This window comes from Protobothrops mucrosquamatus, unplaced genomic scaffold, assembly GCF_001527695.2.
Source record: "Protobothrops mucrosquamatus isolate PMUCROS unplaced genomic scaffold, P.Mucros_1.0 scaffold235, whole genome shotgun sequence".
Taxonomy (NCBI): domain Eukaryota; kingdom Metazoa; phylum Chordata; class Lepidosauria; order Squamata; family Viperidae; genus Protobothrops; species Protobothrops mucrosquamatus.
This window is the reverse complement of record NW_015386586.1, coordinates 1159283-1182653: the sequence shown is the minus strand read 5'-3', so window position 1 is coordinate 1182653 and position 23371 is coordinate 1159283. Positions and strand designations below refer to the sequence as shown.

General features: G+C 46.7%; 1 protein-coding gene across 1 annotated transcript in view; it reads right to left on the bottom strand.

Moving 5' to 3' along the window:
• The window catches only part of NBEAL2 (neurobeachin like 2), a 116385-nt gene extending 105451 nt beyond the window's left edge, over positions 1-10934 (bottom strand). The window contains 1 exon segment of the mRNA XM_029283799.1: positions 10884-10934. Within this exon segment, the coding sequence (XP_029139632.1) occupies positions 10884-10934 (51 nt within the window).
• Positions 10935-23371: the final 12437 nt, after the last annotated feature.

Below are 23371 nucleotides of genomic sequence, written 5' to 3'. Positions count from 1 at the left end.
GAAGAAGAAGAAGAAGAAGAAGAAGAAGAAGAAGAAGAAGAAGAAGAAGAAGAAGAAGAAGAAGAAGAAGAAGAAGAAGAAGAAGAAGAAGAAGAAGAAGAAGAAGAAGAAGAAAAGGACTATGGGGTCCTGGGTGCTCTCTGAGCTGGGTGGTTTCCTTGCAGACATTTCATGACCCAACTAGGGAACATCATCAGTCCTAGAAGGGAGGAGGAGGAGGAGAAGGTGGAGGAGGAAGAAGAGGAAGAGGAAGAGGAAGAGGAAGAAGAGGAAGAGGAAGAGGAAGAGGAAGAGGAAGAGGAAGAAGAAGAAGAAGAAGAAGAAGAAGAAGAAGAAGAAGAAGAAGAAGAAGAAGAAGAAGAAGAAGAAGAAGAAGAAGAAGAAGAAAAGGACTATGGGGTCCTGGGTGCTCTCTGAGCTGGGTGGTTTCCTTGCAGACGTTTCATGACCCAACTAGGGAACGTCATCAGTGCTGGAATGGACTGTATGTAAACAAAGAACAAACCCTACACCCTTCTAGCACTGATGACATTACATGGGTCATGAAACATCTGAAAGAAAACCACCAAGTTCAGAGAGCACCAAGGAACCCATTGTCCTCCTCCTCCTCCTCCTCTTCCTCCTCCTCCTCCTCCTCCTCTCTGCAAACCCCCCTCCCTTCTAGCACTGATGATGTTGCCTAGTTGGGTCATGAAACGTCTGCAAGGAAACCACCCAGCTCAGAGAGCATCAAGGACCCCATTGTCATGTTCCTCCTCCTCCTCCTCCTCCTCCTCCTCCTCTCTCATCAGCCTTGAGACCCAGATTCCACTCCCCTCACCAGGAAAACCATCAAGGCACAGACCGCAAGGTGGGAAGTTACAACCTTGGAAAGTTTTCAGCAGCTGCTTTATTAAACAAAGCGGATTTGTTTTGGCGTCCCCGTGTCACACAATCACAGCCCCAGGACTTTACCGAGTAAAATGTGTAAACTTTGCCTTGTGTTTCCAGGCTGAGTGTTTTGTTTTTGCAAGATTAACGTAAGAACAGAGAGATTTATTTGCATGCAGAAAGTTTGCAACAGCATCGCAACACGGATATAGAAGTGCAGGAAAAAATGCTTTTCCGTCACCCTGATACCCCCGCCCAGGCTTATCCTCAATTTATAACAGTTCATTTAGTGACCATTCAAAGTTACAACAGCACTGAAAACGGGACTTATGACCGTTTTTCACTCGTATGATGATTGCAGCCTCCCCCCGTAGTCACGTGATCCAAATTCAGAGGCTCGGCAACTGACTTGTATTTATGACTCTCATTTATGACTGTCCCTGGGGGCCATGTGACCCCCTTTTGCGACCTTCTGACAAGCAAAGTCAATGGGGGAAGCCGGATTCACTTAACAACAATGGCAACAAAAGGTCGTAAAGTGGGGCAAAACCCACTTAACAAATATCTCACGTAGCAATGGAAATTTTGGGCTCGGTTGTCGTCGTAAGTCGAGGACTGCGGGTAGTCACCACCATTACAGCAAGACAAGATTAGCTGCCTCTCTCGAAGACGGATTACCAGATTGTTCCTCGATTTATGCCCTTTCACTCCACAACTGTTAGAAGCTACAAAAACTCTGGAAAAAAAAGAACTTACAACCGGTCCTCACACTTATGACCGTTGCAGCAGCCTCATAGCCACAAAATCTCAACATTCAGACGCTGGGCAACTAGCATGAACTTATGACGGTTGCAGCATCCCGGGGGTCCCCACCGGCTTCTGACAGGCAAAGCCAATGCTGGTTTCACTTAACGACCACTTGACTCATTTAACATCTGCAGCGATTTGCTTAACAACTGTGGCAAAAAGGTCGTAAAATTGGGTGTCACTCGTTTAACAAACACCTTGCTTAGCAGCAGAAAGGTCGGGCACGATTGTGGTCGTAACTTGAGGACTACAGCTAAGAGGATTGCAAAAGCCACCTCTGACTTCTGATTTTGTCCTCTTGCAAAACCCTCTCTAGGCTCAAAGCCATTGCAAATATTTTGGGGCGCTAGCAGAAGTCAGGACGGGGTGTCCTTGTTGCAAACTGCTTCTTCTGTGCGAAATCATAAAAGAGGAAGTGGTGGAGATCGGCTGATTTACATGCAAAGCCTTGCACCTTTTTCCTTAAAAGATCATAATAATAAAGATAGCAGACTTTCACTTCATGCATTTGACCTTTAAGGAAAAAAAAAAAATCTTAATTAACTAGATTAGTATGCTGGGACTTCCTTCTTCCTGCAGTGACAACGACAAAAAGAAGAATTTTTACCCTCTGTTCCTAGTGGCCTGTTTTCTTTCCCTTTTTTTTCCCCTCTCCCGGTACAGAGAAAACAAAGATCTTGTTGTAAAGATAAATTTTGCCCAACAGCAGGGCCACAGGCCAAAAAAATGGAGGGAGGGGGAGGGGAGGGTTAATCCAGCAAACACGGGTGATGGGGAATGGCTGCAGAAAATACACAGGGTTTGCAAGCCGTTGCAATGATTGGCGGAGGAGGCCAATCATTGCAAGGGAAGGGAATTTGGGGGAAAATTTATTTTGTAATTGCTACCGGTAGTAATTTGTTTGAAGATGGATGCATGGACTTCCACTCCCAGAATTCCCCAGCCGGCATGCGGCATGCTTTAAGAGGGGGGGGACTTCAACTCCCAGAATCCCCCAGCCAGCATGCTTTAAGAGGGGAGGACTTCAACTCCCAGAATCCCCCAGACAGGATGCTTTAAGAGGGAAGGACTTCCACTCCCAGAATCCCCCAGCCGGCATGCTTTAGAAGGGGAGGACTTCAACTCCCAGAATCCCCCAGCCGGCATGCTTTAGAAGGGGAGGACTTCAACTCCCAGAATCCCCCAGACAGGATGCTTTAAGAGGGAAGGACTTCCACTCCCAGAATCCCCCAGCTAGCATGCTTTAGAAGGGTAGGACTTCAACTCCCAGAATCCCCCAGCCGGCATGCTTGAAGAGGGGGGGGACTTCAGCTCCCAGAATCCCCCAGCCAGCATGCTTTAAGAGGGCTGGACTTCAACTCCCAGAATTCCCTAGTAAGCTGTGGAATAAAGCCCATTGCCAAACTATCTCTAAGGATACAACCTGGCTGTTCTATTAAAAGATAAACAGAATTGTTTGGATTAGGGAAATAACATAGACAAATACTAATTTTAACTAAAAGTCTGGTGCATTTTATACTTCTTTTTGCACCAAAGAAAGTCAGAAGTCATGCTTTCTCTATTTCTCATTCTTTTCCTGTTCCTGTTTTTGCAGTTTTACTTTCTCTCTTTTTCCATTTTCAGATCTGTTTTTCTGTTTCTCTTTTAACTTTGTATTTTTTTTTTTTAAAAAAATAAAGTTATCTAAATTGCAGCCTGAATTTGCAGTCTTGATCCCCTCCACACCAGCAAGGCATTGAATTGAGGGTCCTTGATTTACATCCATTCGTTTAGTGATCATTCAAAGTTACAACGGCACTAAAAAAAAAGTGACCTCTGAACGTTTTTTCACACTTACGACCATTGCAGCATCATCAGTGTCACGTGATCATAATTCAGACCCTCGGCAACTGACTCATATTTATGACGGCTGCAGTGTCCCAGGGTCACGTGATCCCCTTTTGCGACCTTCTTGCACGCAAAGTCAATAGGGAAGCCACTTAAACATCGGTGTTATTAACAACTGCAGTGATTTACTTAACAGCTAAGGCAAGGTCATAAAATGGGACAACCGCCTCACTTAGCAACGGAAATTTTGGGCTCCGTTGTGCTTGTAATTGGAGGATTCTCTGTAGTTAGATCAAATGATGTGGATATATCAAGAAGAGATTGGATATACAGTGTTTAAGGAAGAGATTGGACAGCCATTTGTGTAAAATGGCATAGGTTTATTTATTATTATTTATTTATTAATTATATTTCTACCCCGCCCTTCTCCCTGCGGACTCAGGGCGGCTTACAACCATTCAAAAACAAATACACAAATACAAAAATGCCTAACTCAACATGCCAATTAAAATGAAACATTACTCTAGAACCGAAAATTCATTTTAAATTATTTTAAAACCAAATTAAAATAACCCTTAGACCAGTCCTGCTAACTCCAGTCCTGCTTGAGCAGGGGGTTGTTCTAGATCAAGGCTTTTCAACCAGTGGGACGGGTACCACCTGTGGTACATTGGCACCTGGCAGGTGGTGCACGACCATCCTAGAAAAGTGGTAGCAGGGGAGGGAAATGAGCTGAACCGGTGGCAGCACCACACAAGCCTGAGCGAGAGACGGCTGGAGCTGCAGGGCTGTCAGGGCTCAGCGGAAGCACCAGGATCAGCGCCAGGATCAAGTTGGAGCCCGGTGCTGATCCTGGCGCTTCTGCTGAGCCCAGAAGAAGAACCAATCAGCTGGAACGTTGCAGCCTCTCCAGGGTCTTGTGATTTACATTCAGATACTTGGCAACTGATTCATATTTATGACGGTCACAGTGTCCCAGGGTCATGTGAAGTGACCAAAATTTGCTGCAACCACCCAGCAGACGGGGGGGGGGGGNCCCGCTGCCAATCCTCAACAGAAATGCTCACAACAATGGAAACCTCGGACAGGAGGAAGAGTGCGGCCGGCCGGGCAGGCAGGTGTCTTGCTCGGCTGTGGCTCAGGGGGCACTTTTTTCAGTGCCATTGTAACTTTGAACAGTCACTAAGTGAACTGTTGTAAGTCGAGGACTACCTGTACTTTACCACTTTTTTCCTTTTCTTTTTTGGTCATCAAGTTTTTGACCCCTTGCTAGGCGACTGGTGGTACTCAGATGTTGCCATATCCTAAAAGTGGTAAAATGGGTGAAAAGGTTAAAAAGCCCTGGTCTAGATGACCTCTAAGGCACCTTCCAACTCTTGTTATTCCATTAGGGTCTCCTGCTTGAGCAGGGCACTGAACTAGAAAACCTCCAAGATCCTTCCCAGCTCTTGTTGTTCTGTAAGGGTCTCTTGCTTGAGCAGGGGGTTGGACTAGATGACCTCCGAGGTCCCTCCCAACTCTATTCTTCTATGGTTCTGTAAGAGTCTCCTGCTTGAGCAGGGGGTTGGACTAGATGACCTCCGAGGTCCCTCCCAACTCTATTCTTCTATGGTTCTGTAAGAGTCTCCTGCTTGAGCAGGGGGTTGGACTAGATGACCTCCGAGGTCCCTCCCAACTCTATTCTTCTATGATTCTGTAAGAGTCTCCTGCTTGAGCAGGGGGTTGGACTAGATGACCTCCGAGGTCCCTCCCAACTCTATTCTTCTATGATTCTGTAAGAATCTCCTGATTGATCAGGGGGCTGGACTAGATGACCTCCGAGGTCCCTCCCAACTCTGTTCTTCTATGATTCTGTAAAAGTCTCCTGACTGATCAGAGGGTTGGACTAGATGGCCTCCGAGGTCCCTTCCAACTCTGTCCTTCTGCTGGACCAAATGCCTCACCTGTCCTTCCGCAAACAGCAAGAACTTAGAGAAGAACTTTTTTTAAAAAAAATTTTTTAAATCACGTTGTCCCACCCATCAAAAAGCTTGAAGACCAGCTGAAGTCAAGAGAGACCCCCATGGATCCATCTCAAAACAATGGGTGAGTGTCTCTAAAATGGGGAAAGCAAAATTTTCCCCAGAAGTCTGGAATTTTAGTATCCCCCCCCCGCCCCACCCTTCGGAAAGGCCAGTGGGTCATTCTGATATTGATCAGAGTAAAGTGCCAACCTATCTGTAAAGGCTAAGTGAGGATAATCTCTGTTCCCAGGAGGCCCCAGGGTGGCAATTCCTATAGGCAAGAACCACGCTCCTTTCCTTCCTTCCTTCCTTCCTTCCTTCCTTCCTTCCTTCCCTTCTTTCTTCCCTTCCTTCCTTCCTTTCCTTCCTTCCCTTCCTTCTCTCCTTCCTTCTCTTTTTCTCTTCCTTTTCTTTCCTTTCTTCCTTTTGTCTTTTTCTCACTTCCCTCTCCTCCCTCCTTCCTTCCTTTTCTTCCCTGTCTTTTCCTCCTCCTTCTCCTTCCTTGCTTCTTTTTCTCCTTCCCTCCCTCCCTCCTGTCCTCTTCTTCTTTCTCTTTTGCTCCTGCCTTCCTTCTTTCTCTTTTGTTCCTTCCCTCCTCTCCTTCCTTCCGTTTTTTCTCTCCTCCCTTCCTTCCCTCCTTCACTTTCTCTTCCTCCTTGCCCTTTTCTCTTCCTCTTTTTCTTTTTTCCTGCTTCTTCCTCTCTCCTTCCGTCTCTTTCAATATTCCTCCTTCTCTCCTTCCTTCCTTCTTTCCTTCCTTTTTTCCTTCCTTCCTTTCTTCCTTCCTTCCTTTCCCTCTCCTTTCTTCCTTTCTTTTTCTTTCTACCTTTCTTCTTTCCTTTCCTTCTTTCTTTCCTCCCTCCCTCTTTCTTTTTCTTTCTTCCTTCTTTTACCTCCTTCCTTCCTTCTTTCCCTCCCTCTCTCCCTTCCTTCCTTCCTTCATTCTTCCTTCCCTCCCTCCCTCCCTCTCCCTCCCCCTTCCTTCCTTCCTTCCTCCCCCCCCTTTCTTTAGCATTTACCTCTTTCAAACAGACTTCTCTGGCTAGACAATCTCATAATATTATTCCTATTCATTATTCTTATATCATGCAAGGGTGTTATTACTCATGCACAAGTGAGCTGGGCAAAGGGTCACAGGGGAAGGCTGTCCAATTTGAGCATTAAAGAAATAAGATAAAAAGGAATTAAACAAATCAGCCTTTATACCTGCCTCCCACCAACCTCCAGCCAAAACAATCAAAGCCTTTGTCCCTCTCCCCCACTTCACTACAGCCATGTTTGCACCTTCCACAGATTCCTCGGCCTTATCTCTGGTCACCCTCCCTTGCCCTGGCAACCTCGAAGCCCCTTGGACTACAACCCCCATGAGCCACAGCCTCAGGAGAGCAACAGTGCCAGGAAGGCCTGCTGAGACGAAGACACTGCCCAAAACTGGGGACAACTGAACACGAATGGAGATCCTGCTGATTTAAAAAAAACAGCTTTTTTCCCCTCCTTAATCAACCTGCACTTTGCAAGATTTCCAAATTCTTCTCCAAGCTACGGTGCTTTATTTTTTTTTTTGTACCCACCAACCTGGTGTGCATTTGGAAAAGGCTCCAGCAAACACTGCTAAACCTCTGTCTCTTTTTGCAACCTTTTTCAAACAAGAATTGGGAGGGGGGATTGGAGAGGCTGCCATACAGAGGTGTGGGGGGGAAAGGAGCTAGGAAATTCATTGGCGGAGGCGTCACCCCCTCCTCTTCAAAGGATTTTGCAGGAGGGAGGAAAAGGGGAAAAAAGAGAATACAATTGACCGAGCTCTTTATCCCTGGAGAGAGAAAGGGGGAGGGGAGGAAGAAGGGAGACAGGGAGAGAGGGAGGGAGAAGAGAGAGAAGAAAAAAGGGGAAAAAAGAAAGAAAGGAAGAAAGAAAGAAAGAAAGAAAGAGGAAGAGGAAGGAGGAAGAGAAGAAAGAAAGAAGGAAAGAAAGAAAGAAAGAAAAAGGAAGAAAGAAAGAAAGAAAGAAAGAAAGAGAAGGAGAGAGGGAGGGAAGGAAGGAAGGAAAGTAAGAAAGAAAGAAAGAAAGAAAGAAAGAAAGAAAGAAAGAGAAGGAAGAAAGAAAGAGAAGGAAGCTACAGAAAGAGAAAGAGAAAAGGAGATAAGAGAAAGAAAAAAGAGAAAGTGAGAGAAAGAGGAGAGAAAGAGAATGGGGCACAGAAGGAGAAAGAAAGAGAAAGAGGAGGAGAGAGGGAAGGAAGGAAGGAAAGAAAGAAAGAAAGAAAGAAGGAAGAAAGAAAGAAGGAAGCTATAGAAAGAGAAAGAGAAAAGGAGATAAGAGAAAGAATAAAGAGAAAGTGAGAGAAAGAGAATGGGGCACAGAGGGAGAAAGAAAGAAAGAGAAAGAGGAAGAGAGAGGGAAGGAAGGAAGGAAGGAAGGAAAGAAAGAAAGAAAGAAAGAAAGAGAAGGAAGAAAGAAAGAAAGAAAGAGAAGGAAGCTACAGAAAGAGAAAGAGAAAAGGAGATAAGAAAAAGAAAAAAAAGAAAGTGAGAGAAAGAGGAGAGAAAGAGAATGGGGCACAGAGGGAGAAAGAAAGAAAGAAAAAAAGGAGAGAAAAAGAAGTGAAAAGAGAAAGAGAAAGTAACAGAGAGAAAGACAGAGATAGAAAGAAAAAAAGAAAAAAGTGGAGGGAAAGAGGAAGAAGGAAAGAACAAAGAGAGAGAGAGAGAGAAGGAAAGAAGGAAGGGAGGGAGAGAGAGAAAGAAAGAGAGAGAGAGGGAGAGGGAGAAAAAGAGAAGAAAGGTACTCAGCTCCTTTTCATTTGCAAAACAAACTGTAAATATCCTGAAACCACGGAAGTGAGTTGAAGGTCATCATAAAAAGAAAGAAAGAAAAAAAACACACCGCCCCATTTCGTTCAGAAGTGAGCACACATTCAAGATCAAAAATCAGTATATTATACAGGTTTTCTGGGTGCAGTCAAGCACTCCTGTCTCCTTTGCTCTTGGGGGAAACCCCCGTCATACAATGCTAATTTTTTACCACTTCTCCCCCACCCCCACCCCAAAAACCCCACCAGGTACAGACCCAGATGGGGGAGCGGAATGAGACCCCCAACAATTATATATGATTTTTTTTTCCCCTCGCCCCTCCCTACCACAAAGCATCTCTCTTTTTAAAAGCTTTCGGCCTAGGCCTACAGCAAAAAGTAGTTTCTAGCCTCCCCCCTCCCCCAACGAAACCAACAAACTGCACCCTTGTGCGGGAAAAGACAAGGTGGGAAGTGAAAAGACACAATAATTCTGTGATTATCAACACAATGCACGATTCCTCCTTCTGTGTGCTTTGCTCATTTTTATTTTTATTTTTTTGGTCCAGGAAAGAAAACAGAGGCTGAGGGAAATAAAAAAAGGGTTTTTAAGGAGTGGGTGGGGGGGGGGAAACAGACCCAGAATGGAGGCAGGATATTTGCCCCCACACATTTTGTTCCCTTTAATAGAATAGCATAGTATCAAAGGGCGGGAAGGGACCCTAGAGGTCCTCTAGTCCAACCTCTGGGCCCTTCCCCTTGCCGTGATAGGGAGGGCTTGGACCCTCCTCCTTTCACTTTCTGAACCAATTCTGGGGGGCTGTGCGGGGGGGGGGGAAAGACCTTGCAGGAGCAGAGGGAAGGACAAGATGATAGAACCCATCGTCCCCAGCCACCCTGGGGAAGAATGGGAATTGAGTCCAGGCCACAAAGCAAGGAAAAGGCTTTGATCAGTTCAAGTCTGGAGACTCACATGGGGCACAATCTGTGTTTGTTTATTATTTATTAGATGTTTATCAGGGACCACAGCTGCCTGCGGTTTCTAATGAATTTGGGAGGGGAGGGAAACACACAAAGGAGGAGAAGATTAAAAGAGTTTAAAGTGTAGAAGAAAGGGAAGATTTTCAAAAAGGAGGGGTTTTTTTAGACTAGGGAAAAAGCAAGGGGGGGGAGGAGGCAGGAGATCAGGGGATCCCAGGACCCCAGAAGGGAATGGGGGGGGGGAACAGAGGGACACACGGGTGTCATAGCAGAATGGAGAGACCCTGGTTTCAATTCACTCTCCCCTTTGAAAATGCGAAAGGGTGAGTCAGAGCAGGCCCAGCCTACCTCACAGGGTTGTTGTTGGTGTAGGGGGGAAGTGTCACGTTAAGAGAGACACCCCCCCCATGTTAGGTGAGTGGAGGAAAGACAGACAGCTTGGTGAGAAGGAGAGAGAGAGAGAGAGAGAGAGAGAGAGAGAGAGAGAGAGAGAGAGAGACAGAGACAGAGACAGAGAGAGAGAGAGAGAGAGAGTCACCTGTGTCCCGGGAAGGGGAAGGGGCAAAATCAGAAAGGACTACAATGTCCCTCATCCCCAGCCTGACAGGAAGGGGTGGCTCGGGGCCACTCGGTGAGGGAGGGAAGAAGGCAGGCAGGCAGGGAGAGAGAGGCAAGATCGGCCCCAGGGAGCAAGGCTGGGGCAGGAACTGGGGAGCAGGTGGGAAAGGATGCTGATCTCACCTGGACAGGTGTGCTGGGCATGTTCTAAGAAGCACCTGCCCGCCCCAGAATAGATAGATAACTGATACTCCCAGAAGGGGGGAGATAAGGAGGAGAGGGAGGAGGACGGAAGAGCGGAAGAAGGAAAGAGGAAGAGGAGGAAGAGGAGGAGTGGAGGCAGAAGAGAAGGATGGGAAAGAAGAAGGGGAAGGAGAAAGAAGAAGAGGAGGTGGTGAGGGGGAAGGAGGAGGAAAAGGGGAAGAGGAGAAGGGGAAGGAGGAGGAGGAGGAAGAAAAGGAGGAAGAAGAGGCAGAGGAGGAGAAGAAGAAGAAAGGAAGAGGAAGAAGTGAGGGGGAGGAGGAGGAAGGGGAAGGGGAAGAAAAGAAGGGGAAGGAGGACAAGGAAGAGGGGGCAGAGAAGGAAGGAGAGGAGAAGGAGGTAGAGGAGGTGAGTAGGAAGAGCAGGAGGAAGAAGAGGAGGCAGAAGAGAAGAAAGGGTGGAGAAGGAGGAAGAGGAGGAGGAGAGGAGTGGGAGGAGGAGGAAACAAAAGGAGGAAGGGGAAGAGGAGGAAGGAGAAGGAAGAGGAACAGGAAGACAGGAGAAGGAAGAGGAGGAAAAGGAGGAGGAAGAGGAGGAGATGAGGGGGGGGCGGAGGAAGAGAAGGAGGAAGAGAAGAGGAAAGAAGAGAAGAAGGAAGAGAACCAGCACCAAGCAAGGCAACCCCCCTCCAGTCCTCCCGATGCAAGCAAGCTCAGAGACGCGCCTTCCCCCCCACCCACCCCCGGGATCCCTTCCCACGACCCTCTTTCCCCCTCTCCCCGCGTGTCAGCCCAACTCCCTCCCTCCCTCCCCTTCCCACCGCGCAGGTGAGGCGAGGCAGGGCTCACCTTGGCGAAGTAGAGCATCCACAGCTCGTAGAGCCGCTCCTTGGAAGCCATCGCGGGCCGGACTCTCCCGGCAAGGCTCGGCCGCGATCGCGCGCTCTAACCCCGGCCGGGCTGCGCGGCCGGCCGCCCTGCCTGCGCCATGCCTCGGCTGCTGCTTTTGGGCTGCGCTGCGCTCCGGAGCCGCCGCCGCCGCTGCTGCCCGCCTCGCTCCTCCTCCGCCGCCGCCTGATTCGCAGCCCGGCCCGGGCTCCGGGGAGGCGCAGCGGGCGGAGCGCAGGTGCGCCCCACGGCCGACCCGCGGCTCCGCCCGCGTTCACACGACCCTCCTCCGCCAGGGACCTTGCCTTGCGCGCAGGTGCCTTTGTTTCCCCCCGGGAGAGCGCGTGACGCCGAGGCGCGGGGCGTTGGGAGGAGGCGTCTTCCGGGTTCCACCTGTTGCGTGAATGCAATTATCCGGGGGTGCGGGTTTGGGCTAGTTAGTTAGTTAGTAGACTAGGAGGAAATTATGGAAATATTGGTAAGGTGAATGTTTAGGGTTTAGAGTTAGGGGCATAAGGTATTGTGTGAAAGGATGAATCTTCCGGGTTTCCACCTGTTGTGTGAATGCAGCTGGGGGGGGTGCAGGTTTGGGCTAGGAGGAGACTAAAAGGAAAGGGATCCCCATTATGGAAATATTGATAAGGTGAATTTTTAAGGTTTAGAGTTAGGGGCATAAGGTATTGTGTGAAAGGATGAATCTTCCGGGTTCCACCTGTTGTGTGAATGCAGCTCTCAGGGTGTGTGTGTGTGCAGGTTTGGGTTAGGAGACTAGAAGGAAAGGGATCCCCATTATAGAAATATTGATAAGGTGAGTTTTTAAGGTTTAGAGTTAGGGGCATAAGGTATTGTGTGGAAGGATGAATCTTCCGGGTTCCACCTGTTGTGTGAATGCAGCTCTCGGGGAGGTGCAGGTTTGGGCTAGGCTAGGAGGAAAAAGAACCCTCCCATTATGGAAATACTGTTTTAGATTTGCAAATGCAGTCTTTCACCATTTAAGGGTTAGGGGCACAGGGCATTGTGTGAAAGGATGCATTTTACAGGTTTCCCCTGTTGTGGGAATGCAACTGTCCAGGGGTGCAGGTTTCGCTTAGGAGACTAGGAGGAAAGGAATGCCCATTATGGAAATACTGGTAATGTGAATTTTTAAGGTTTAGACTGGGGGCTAAAATGTTGTGTGAAAGGACGAATCTTCCGGGTTCCACTTGTGTGAATGCAGGTCTCCAGGGGTGCACGTTTGGGCTAAAAGGACAAAGACCACCCCCCATTATGGACATACTGTAATGTTTCAGACTTGCAAATGCAGTCTTTAACTATTTAAGGGTTAGGGGCACAGGGTGTTGTGTGAAAGGATACATCTTCCAGGTTCCACTTGTTGTGTGAATGCAACTCTCCTAATACTGTAAAGTTTCAGACTTGCAAATGCAACCACTAATCATTTTAGAGTTAGGGATGCAGGGCATTGTGTGAAAGGATGCATTTCTGGGTCCCACTTGTTGTGTGAAGGCAACTATGAGGGGGTGCAGGTTTGGCTTTAGGGGGAGAGGGACCCCAATTTCTCAGCACCCGGCAGGATTTCAGGCTTGGAAATGCAGTCACTGAAGGGTTAGGGAGTCCACCTCCTGGACCCCACTTTGTCTGTTCACACAACCTGAGGGGTGCTGCTCTGCACACAGATGCTTTTGTTTGCCTGGGAGAACATGCAACACAAAGGCGCAGGGCGTTATGCAAAGGGAGACATCTTCCGGGTTCCACCTGTTGTGTGAATGCAACTATTCAGGGGTGCAGGCCTGGGCTAGGAGGAGAGGACCCCAATTTCTCAACAGCTGGCTGGGTTTTATGCTTGGAATTAAACTTTGGAGGGTTAGGGTTAGAGGTCAGGGTTCGTGTGTGTCCATTCACAAGACCCTCTTCTCCGAGAGAAGCTCCTATTTGCTCAGGTGCCTTTTTTTCCCCTCACTGGCTGGGAGAGCCCAAGTCAGAAAGGCATAGAGCATTGTGCGAAGGGATCCATCTTCCAGGATCCACCTGTTGTGTGAATGCAACTACCTGTGGGTGCACATTTGGGGTAGGAAGACAGGGACTCCCATTATGGAAATAATGTAAAGTTTCAGGCTGGCAAAAATAGTCATTAATCTTTTAGGGTTAGGGTTAGGACCCCACTTTGTCCGTTCATACGACCTTCCTCTCCAAGGGACAGCACTCTGCTGAGGTGCCTTTGTTTTCCTGGCTAGATGAATGCATAACACAGGTCACTGTGTGAATGATGGAATCCTAGGTGCGGAAGGGACCTTGGAGGTCCTGTAGTCCAACCCCCCGGGATGGTATAAGATCTAGCAGATCTTATACCATCCTGGTCAAATGGCAGTCCAATCTTTTCTTGAAAACCTCCAGCGACTGAGCACTCACACAACTCTGGCTGTTCCATTGATTAATTCCATCTTGTGGGTTCCGCCTGTTGTGCGAAAGCAATTTTTTGAGGAGAGGGACCCCGATTTCTCAGAGCCTGGCAGGATTGTGATGGGGAAGCTGGAAGAAGAAGGGGGGGGGGGGTAGAAAGGAATGGAAACATCACGAAAGTCATGTAGAAAAATACAGGGTTTTCTCGACATACAGTACCTCCACAAAAATTGACCCCAAAATTTCCATCACTAAGCAAGACACTTGTTAAGTGAGTTTCCCCCCATTTTACGAACTTGCTTACCGCAGTTGTTAAGTGAATCACTGCAGTTGTAAGGTTAGTAACACAGTTGTTAAGTGGCTTCTTTGAACTAAACGCAGTTCAAAGATTTAGCATGGATTTCACAACAGATAGTTCTAATCTTACGGACACAGTTGAAAGAAGAACTTCCGTTGTTAAGCGAGGCAGTTGTTAAATGAGTCATATCCAATTTTTGACCTTTTTTTGTCATGGTTGTTAAGCGGGTAAGTCGGTTGTTAATTGAATCTGGTTTTTCCATTGACTTTGCTTGTCAGAAGGTCACAAAAGGGGATCATATGACCCCGGGACACTGCGACTGTCATACATTTGAGCCAGTTGCCAAGCCACCAACTTTTAATCATGTGACCCTGGAGCTGCTGCAACGGTCGTGTGAAAAACGATCATGTCACTTTTTTTAGAACTTTGAATGGTCACTAAACAAACTGTTGTAAGTCAAGGACTAGCTGTGCATGACTGGGAGTAGGGGGCAAGCCTAATCTGCTCCTGGTAAGACAATTGGAGCAGTGTCTTGGCTGCTTTAAAATGGGTGGATTTCGACTCCCAGAATCCCCCAGCCAGAATGCTTTAAGAGGGGTAGGCTTCAATTCCCAGAATCCCCCAGCCAGTATCTTATAGCCAAACCTCCAGAAGACAGGCTTAAGATATAGAAGGATCTGGACAGACTTGAACATGGGCGCTATCTAACAAAATGAAATTCAAGGGTCAAAAAAGTAAGGTTCTACATTTAGGCAAGAAAAACCAAATGCACAGGTATAGTATAGGGGGTACCTTGCTCAATAGTAACAACTGTGAGAGGGACCTCGGAGTCCTAGTGGACAATCACTTAAATAGGAGCCAGCCGTGTGCTGCAGCTGCCAAAAAGGCCAACACAGTGCTAGGCTGCATTAACAGAGGGATAGAATCAAGATCACGTGAAGTATTAATACCACTTTACAAGGCCTTGGTAAGGCCACACTCGGAATACTGCATCCAGTTTTGGTCACCACGATGTAAAAAAAGAGATTAAGACTCTAGAAAGAGTACAGAGAAGAGCAACAAAGACGATCAGGGGACTGGAGCTAAAACATACAAGGAACGGTTGCTGGAATTGGGTATGTCTAGTTTAACGAAGAGAAGGACGAGGGGGGGACATGATAGCAGTGTTCCAATATCTCAGGGGCTGCCCCAAAGAAGAGGGAGTCAAGCTATTCTCCAAAGTGCCTCCAAAGGACAAGAAGCAATGGATGGAAACTAATCAAGGAGAGAAGCAACCTAGAACTAAGGAGAAATTTCCTGACAGAACAATTAACCAGTGGAACAACCTGCCTCTAGATGCTGTGACTGCTCCAACACTGGAAGTTTTAAAGAAGAGACTGGACAGCCATTTGTCCGAAATGGTATAGGGTTTCCTGCCTGAGCAGGGGGTTGGACTAGATGACCTCCGAGGTCCCTTCCAACTTTACTACTACTACTACTACTATTATTATTATTATTATTATTATTATTATTATTATTATTATTATTATTATTATTATTATTATTATTATTAGGCTGAATCTCTGTTCCCCAGTCTGTCCTTCTCCATCACCCATTCTACAGCCTTCCCGCACTCTGCATATGCTCAGATGTCCCATTCTGAACTTTTTCCTTCTCCTCCCTGCAAACTTTCACACCTCGAGCGATGCGCTCGGCGCTCGGCCGGCCACCCCTGGCGCCACCGATCGGCGACTCTGCTCTCGTTCGGCGCGGACAGCACGCGCCTTGCCTTGGCGCGCGTGCGCAGTAGGCCCGAAGATGGCGTCCGAGGCCGGCGGCTTGCAGGAAGAAGCGCTGCGGCGGAGGGAGCGGCTGAAGGCGCTGCGGAAACGCACCGGGGCGGCCAGGAAGGTAAGGTGGGCCCGGAGCCGCCTCGGAGGGCCGGGAGGCGGATGTGGAGGCTCGGCCGGCCTGAGGGGAAAGCCCTGAGGCTGGAACTTGCTCAGGGGTGACGTCACGGTTATGTCACTCGCGCATGCGTGTTTGCTAAACGGGGGACTACAAAGCCCATCCCCGTGGCAAGCCCGCCTCCCTGCTCTCCGTGGACGATGTCCGCTATTTGCATTCTCTTCTTTGGCCCGGGAAACCGATATCCCGACCCCGAAGCTGGGGACTACAAAGCCCATCGTCCCCGGATTTGTTCTGCTGGCCTGTATTGCAATGGCTAGTATCGAAGGTTCCCCATTTAGGTTGCTATTGATGTTGTTATTATTATTATTAGGTATTCACTTTTAACAAATGCATTGATTCGCTTAACGACCGTGGCAAAAACAGGTGTGAAAGGAGGCATGATTCACTTAGCAGCCGCCTCGCTTAGCAACGGAAACCCTGGTCCCAATTGTGATTGTAAATTGAGGAGTATCCCTAGTCAAAAGTTTTTTCAAACTTTATTTTTGCAGCGGTCGTTAAGTGAACGACGTGGTCGTTAAAGAAATCCATGGGCTGTAATGAGCGGGTTTTTTTTGCCAGAAACTGGAAGTAGATTTAGATAGATAGACCTCGTCTTTACAAAAGAAATTTAAAAGTTTTTAAAAGTCCCTGTCTCGTCTCTGAGGTTTCTATGCTGAAATCTTTAATGATCCTTGGCATTAAATGAATTTAAAAAGCAGCGTAACATCTTGTTTAATTGCTGAGTGCTCCCTGACCAGGGGGTTGGACTAGATGACCTCCAAGGTCCCTTCCAACCTTACTTTTATTATTATTATAAATATGTAATTATACAACCTTTGAACTTCAAATTTGGGTCATATGTATCTTTTCCAGGTTCTGTTGTAACTTTGAACGGTCACTAAGCGAGGACTACCTGTCATGATGCAAAACCATCTGTCTTCCTTTTTGTGACCGAATATCAGACTCAAAACACCTAAAGCAGGGGTCTTCAAACTTGGCTCTTTTATGACTGGTGGACTTCAACTCCCAGAATTCCTCAGCCACATAAAAGGGCCCAGTTTGAAGACCCTTGACCTAAAGCAATGTGGTTTGCTTTGTGGCATTGCAACACAATTTGTAGTTGTCAAATCCTTTGCTGACATCCGTGCCCTGAAAAATCTACCATCCCTGGTCTGTTTATGTTTGTTCAAAAAGACCCAAAATTTTACTAAGCAAACTAGTAAATAAACCATGAGCTGTGGGGATGGTGGTTTACCTTGACAGGTGAGCCCAATGGATCTGTTTACGCTTAACATGGATAATTCATGGCATCCCAGCTTCTCATGTACATTGGAATAAGGGACAGGCTGGCCAGTCCTTGAATCCGTCAACTTTTCATTAAAAGTCAAAATAGATCCATGTAGAGAACAAACAACAGCTGGAGCACCTGAATTTGGCGCAAATAAATTTTGAATAATGTGGAATTTTCCTCCATACCTTTGAACAAAATGCAGTTTGGATCTTCAAGTGGTTTGACGATTTGGCATGGAATTTAATATCGGTAGTCCTCATGACCACAACTGAGACAAGAATTTCCATTGTTAAGTGAGGCATCTGTTAAATGACATCTAGTCACATCCAGTTGTTAACCAGATCACTGCAGTTGTCAAGTTAATAAATTGGTTGCTTCCCCATTGAAAGTCACAAAAAGGAGTTCACATGACTGTGGGATGCTATAGCCGTCATAAATATCAACCAGTTCCTGAATGTCTGAATTTTGATCACGTGACCATGTAAGGTGGCAAGGTTGTGAGGACTGACCATAAGTCACTTTTCTCAATTGTGTTGTAACTTCAGATGGTCGCTAAATAAATGTAAGTTGAGGATTACCTATAAAGACTCTTTTGAGACAAGTTGGATTCTTGATGATTAAACAGAAATATCCATTTCTCTTATATTTACAAATAACTCAAGGGGGTGAACATATTCAACATACTTTTCTCCTATTTTCTCCACAACAATCCTGTGAGGTGGATTGGGCCAAGAGAGAGTGACTGGCCCAAAGACACCCAGCTGGGTTTCATGCCTAAGGTGGGACTAGAACTCCCCGTCTCCTGTGATGGGCCCAAAATCACTCAGCCGGCTTTCATGGCTAAGGCGGGACTAGAACTCTCAGTCTCCTGGTGATTGGCCCAAAGTTACTCAGCTGGCTTTCATGCCTAAGGCGGGACTAGAATTCACCGTCTCCTGGTAATTGGCCCAAAGTCATCCAACCGGCTTTCATGCCTAAGGCGGGACTAGAACTCACCGTCTCCTGGTGATTGGTCCAAAGTCACCCAGCTGGGTTTCATGCCTAAGGCGGGACTAGAACTCACAGTCTCCTGGTGATGGGCCCCAAATCACTCAGTTGGCTTTCATGCCTAAGGCGGGACTAGAACTCACCATCTCCTGGTAATTGGCCCAAAGTCACCCAGCTGGCTTTCATGCCTAAGGCGGGACTAGAACTCACAGTCTCCTGGTGATTGGCCCAAAGTCACCCAGCTGGTTTTTATGCCTAAAGTGGAACTAGAACTCACCGTCTCCCACTTTCTAGCCTGCTGCCTTAACCACTACTAGACCAAACTGCCTCCCTCTTTTTCTTCAACCACAGTTTGGGAGTCAGGTATCACTTAGGAATTTCCTAATCAAGTCAAAACCTTCGTAACTTTTCCCAAGATCAGCAACGGCATATTTTCCCTCTTGCTGTGAAGCAAAACGGGCATATTTCTTTTAAACTTCCAGCTCTGGAAGCCTTGTGATCTTGGGGGAAGTGAGCTAAACTCAACAAGCCCCAAAATGGGAGCCTGAAGGTTTCTTGTTTTCACAGGAAGTACACAAGCAACTTTAATCCCATGAAATAGTGTGTGGTTTCCATTTTGTCTGAAAGGCCGCTCATCCTGGCACACACACAATGTGGTGTTGAAAAATTCATCTGACTGTCTTCCTGAGGCCTGGAAATTGCAGCTTCCAACAAAGTGGGAGTTTAGAACACACGCTGACTCTCTAATCTTATTTTTTTTCCTCTCCGTTTCTTGGTGTGTGCAAGTAGTCCTCAACGTACGGCCACAATTGAGCCCAAACTTTCCACTCCTAAGCATGATGGCCATTAAGCGAATTTTGCCCCATTTTACAGCCTTTCTTGCCTTCGTTGTTAAACAAATCCCTGCAGTTGTTGAGTTAGTAACACAGTTGTGAAGTGAATCCGGCTTCCCCCGTTGACTTCGCTTGTCAGAAGGTCGCAAAAGGGGATCGTGTAACCCGGGACACTGCAACCGTCATAAATACGAGTCAGTTGCCAGGTGTCTGAATTGTGATCACCTGACTCCGGGGATGCTGCAACAGTCGTAAGTGTTAAAAACTGGTCATAGTCACTTTCTTCAGTGTTATTGTACGTTTGAAAGGTCACTAAACGAACGGTTGTAAGTTGAGGATTGCCTGCAATCTCATTTTTCTCTGTTTTTGGGTATTCTGCTTTGAGCCTGGCTATTTTAGCACATCCTGTGGCTCAGATGGGTTGAAAACATTGCTTTGAAAGGGGGAATTGGAACTTCTGGACTTTTTTCAAAAATATTAATACCTCTCTTAAAATAGCCTGGGTTATACATATAACTAGACCGAAGTTGACATATTTTGGTGAGTGGTTCCACAATCCTGGGCAGTTCCTTGTCAAGTTTCGATTGTGTTATTATGAGAAAAGTTTGTGCAGAAGTTTGGATTTTAGCAGAAAATGCCTGTGTGTATAAACCTTTGCCAATTCATGAAAGTTGTTGGACGTTTTCAAGATGGTATGCTCTGAATTCAGTGGCTGCTTCTATCTTTAATACTCAGAGAGCCAGGCTTAAGTAGGAGAGGGTGAGTTCTAGTCCCACTTTAGGCATGAAAGCCGGCTGGGTAACTTTGAACCAATCACCAGGAGACCGGGAGTTCTAGTTCTGCCTTAGCAATGAAAGCTGGCTGGGTGACTTTGGGCCAATCACCAGGAGACGGGGAGTTCTAGTCCCACCTGTCATGAAATCTGGCTGGGAGACTTTGGGCCAATCACCAGGAAACCGTGAGTTCTAGTTCTAGTTCCGCCTCAGGCATGATTACGCAGGTACACAACATCTAACTGAACAATTTCCAGAGGGGTGGGGGCCTCAGCTTCCCAAGTGGCTGGGGATTCTGGAGGGGTCCCACATCTGGAAATTGGTTCACGTTGGAAACATTGGCTACGAGATAGGATGAAAGTTGCTTTTGAAATCCGATTTTTGTTTGATTGGATTAGATTAGTTAGATTAGGGTTAGGTTTTAACCTCTTTTCAGCCATGTGACACACACACATGCCCACACACACAAGCAGCCACACACTAATCTACATCACTTTTCCCCAGCCTACGTCTTCTACAGCTAGTCTTGGATTTACCAGCAGAACTGAGCCCAAATTTTCTGTCACTAAGTGGAGACAGTTCTTAAGTGAGTTGTGCCACATTTGATAACCTTCCTTGCCACAATTGTTAAAGCGAATAATTGTAGTTCTTAAGTTAGTCACACGGTTGTTAAATGAATCAGGCTTTTCCGTGGACTTTGCTGGTCAGAAGGTCGCAAAAAGGAGATCAGGTGACCCCGGGACGCTGCGACCATCATAAATAGGAGCCAGTTGCCAAGTGTCTGAATTTTGAGCATGTGACCACGAGGGATACTGCAACGGTCGTGAGAAAAAACGGTCTTACGTCCCTTTTTTCAGTGACGTAACAGTCACTAAACGAACTGTTGTAAGTCAGGAACTAATTGTACATGTTTTAAGGCTGCAGCCCCCAGCATACTCTGGAATTCTGGGAATTGTAGTTCCAACACTTTCGGAATCGGAGAAGAAGGCGCTAGCGGTGTGGAGGTAAGGAAGAGAGGAGATGAATCAGTCCCATTTCCTACGATGAGGGCCAGCCAAAAAAATCTGCACGTTTTTCACACTGGTGGGAAATTCCCACCCAATTGGACTAGGCTTGTGGCCAAGTGTGCTTGTGGTTCATTGTGCAGAGTCACAAAAAGTTCCTAGAAGCCTTCGTTTATTCTAGCAAGTAACCTCAAGGCATAAAAAAAATACACCGAAGAGAAAAATCCGAATTTGATTTCAATTCTCATTTCAACCTATTCGTTTTTTCCTAGTATAGTTCCTTCCTTGGTATTCCCTGCTTGTGGTGGTCTCTGTTTCCTAGAATCCTAGGTTTGGAAGGGACCTTGCAGGTCATCTAGTCCAGCCCCCTGCCGAAGCAGGAGAAGTTATACTTTCCAAACTCTTCTTGAAAACCATCCAGCAATGGTTTATCCCCTGCCTTATTTTTTTTTTATTTTTTAGAAATAACTCAAAATATATCTAACATTCCTTCTTCCTCCTCTTTTCTTCACAACAACAACCCTGTGGGTTGTGCTGAGAGGGAGGGACTGGCCCAAAGTCACCCAGTGATTTTCCTGCCTAAGGTGGGACTAGAACTCACTGTCTCCTGGTGATTGACCCAAAGTCACCCAATTGGTGTTCATATCTAATAGGGGACTAGAACTCACCGTCTCCTGGTGATTGGCCCAGAGTCACCCAGTTGGTGTTCCTGTCTAATGTGGGACTAGAACTCACCGTCTCCTGGTGATTGGCCCAAAGTCACCCAGTCGTTTTTCATACCTAAGGCGGGACTAGAACTCACCGTCTCCTAGTTTCTAGCTTGATGTCTTGCAGAAGCTAGATTTCTGCTAATTTGCAACCCATCAACCAGAACCTCTGTCCCCTTCTAATTCAAGAAGCTTAACCTTTCAAAAATCAGCCTGCTAGGGGAAAAAAATGCAGCCTGGAGAAAATTAAGGCTAGCAACAAAAATGATTTATTTACTTCTTCACCCGCAGAAGTGAACCTAGAGGCACCTTAATTCCCCTTCCTGGTTTCTTGTGACAACAGAATAACTGCAGTGGTTTTGCACATACCTTTTCAAGGTGAACTTTCTAATTTTCTACCTCGGGTCCTCCTAACCTAAGCGATCCAGCTTGACCAGGATTAAACCACCTCTGGTCTAACCGTTCTGCTTCTTTCTTTTCAAGCCACCCTCTGCTCCGTTTTGCTCTCAGCCAAAGGTGGAGAAAGATTTTGGATTTAGCCCAGGAGCCCTGACAACTCTTGAAAACTCACAGTTGTGTTTTTAAACCGGTTGGCGCCAGCCGGAGCCTCGGTATAAATAACCAAGTGAAGGGAGGATTAATTGTGCATAAACCCAGAGCAAGACCCGGTAGCTTTAAGCATGACAGTTTACAAGGGCTTGCAAAAACAAGGGCAGGCAGAACCACATTCCTTCAACCCATGAGTGGGTCTATTTTTGCCCCCTTAAAATTTAACCTCTTGGTTTGTAAGTTGCCCGGTGTGGAAATTTGGTTGAAGGTGCAAATACAGGAATCAAAATTTCGTCCGAGAGAGGCGTGCAGACAGTTCATTTAATGACCGTTCCAAGTTACAACATCACTGGAAAAAGTGAGTTAGGGCTGTTTTTCACACTTAACAACCGTTGCAGCATCCCTGTGGTCATGTGATCAAAATTCAGGCGGTTGGCAACTGACTGGTATTTATGACAGTTGCAGTATCAGAGGCTCACGTGATCCTGTTTTGTGACCTTCCGACAAGCCAGATTCACTTAACAACCATGCGACTGACTGAACCATCGCAGTGATTCACTGTGGCAAAATGAGGGTAACTCACTTATCAGATGTCTCGCTTTTGTGGCCGTAAGTCAAGGACTACCTGTAATGGAGATTTTTTAATAATTTAAAAGTTTGGGTCCGAGCAGAGCAGACTTTCTCCATTGGGAGAAAGTAGGTTAATGACCAACTCCAGAAAGAAAGAAAAAATGCATTGCTGGGTCTGTCTTGCACCCAAGAGGGAATGTTTTAATTAATGCGTGCAAAAGCTTGCAATTTAAATTCAACCTCTTACATGCGTGTCTCTGCGATCTAGCTGCTCTTAACAGTTAACCCCAAGGGATTTTGCAGGCGAAAATTTCCAAAAATAAAATAGAATTTTGCCACTTTTCTCTGCTGTCTGCAAAAATAGTTGCTGTTAGGAAGTTTTATTGTTATTTGATGGGGACCCTGTTGGCCGTGGGGGGGGGGGGAAACCTAACAATTTGTACCGTCCTTGAGCTGAGCAAAAGAAGCTTTTACGCTGGCAACAGGAGTGAAGTTGCAGGAAATGGACGCTCGCAAACAGCCCTGTGCAGTTGTGCTTTGAACACAAACCTGATAGGAAGTCCTTGAATTTCCTCCATGAGTTGCGTTGTCCTGGCTCGCATTTGAGGAATTGTTCCTTTTGATATCCCTCACGATTTTGCCCTTGGAAAGATTTTCTTTTTTCTTAACTGCCAAATGAGATGTAATTCAGAAGGTCTTTTTTGCAATCTTTGAAAATCGGGAGTCTTGCAAAACCTTGCAGTGTTTTTCCTACCCGTACAGGTATCGCAAGCAGGCCACAGTCGAGCCAAAAGTTTCCGTTGCTTAAGTGAGAAATTTGCTAAGTTAGTTTTGCCCCATTGCACGACTTTCCTTGTCATCTTTGTTAAGCGGATCCCTGCCGTGGTTAATTGAGCCACACGGTCGTTAAGCGAATCCGGCTTCCCCCATTGACTCTGCTTGCCAGAAGGTGGCCTGAGGGGATCATGTGACCCATGGGACGCGTCGAACGTTGTAAATATGAGTCAACTGTCAAGCATGTGAATTTTGATCACATGATGACGTTCCAGTAAGGGTGAAAAATGGCCATGTCACTTTTGCCTGTGATAACTTCAGTCACTGAATGAATGGC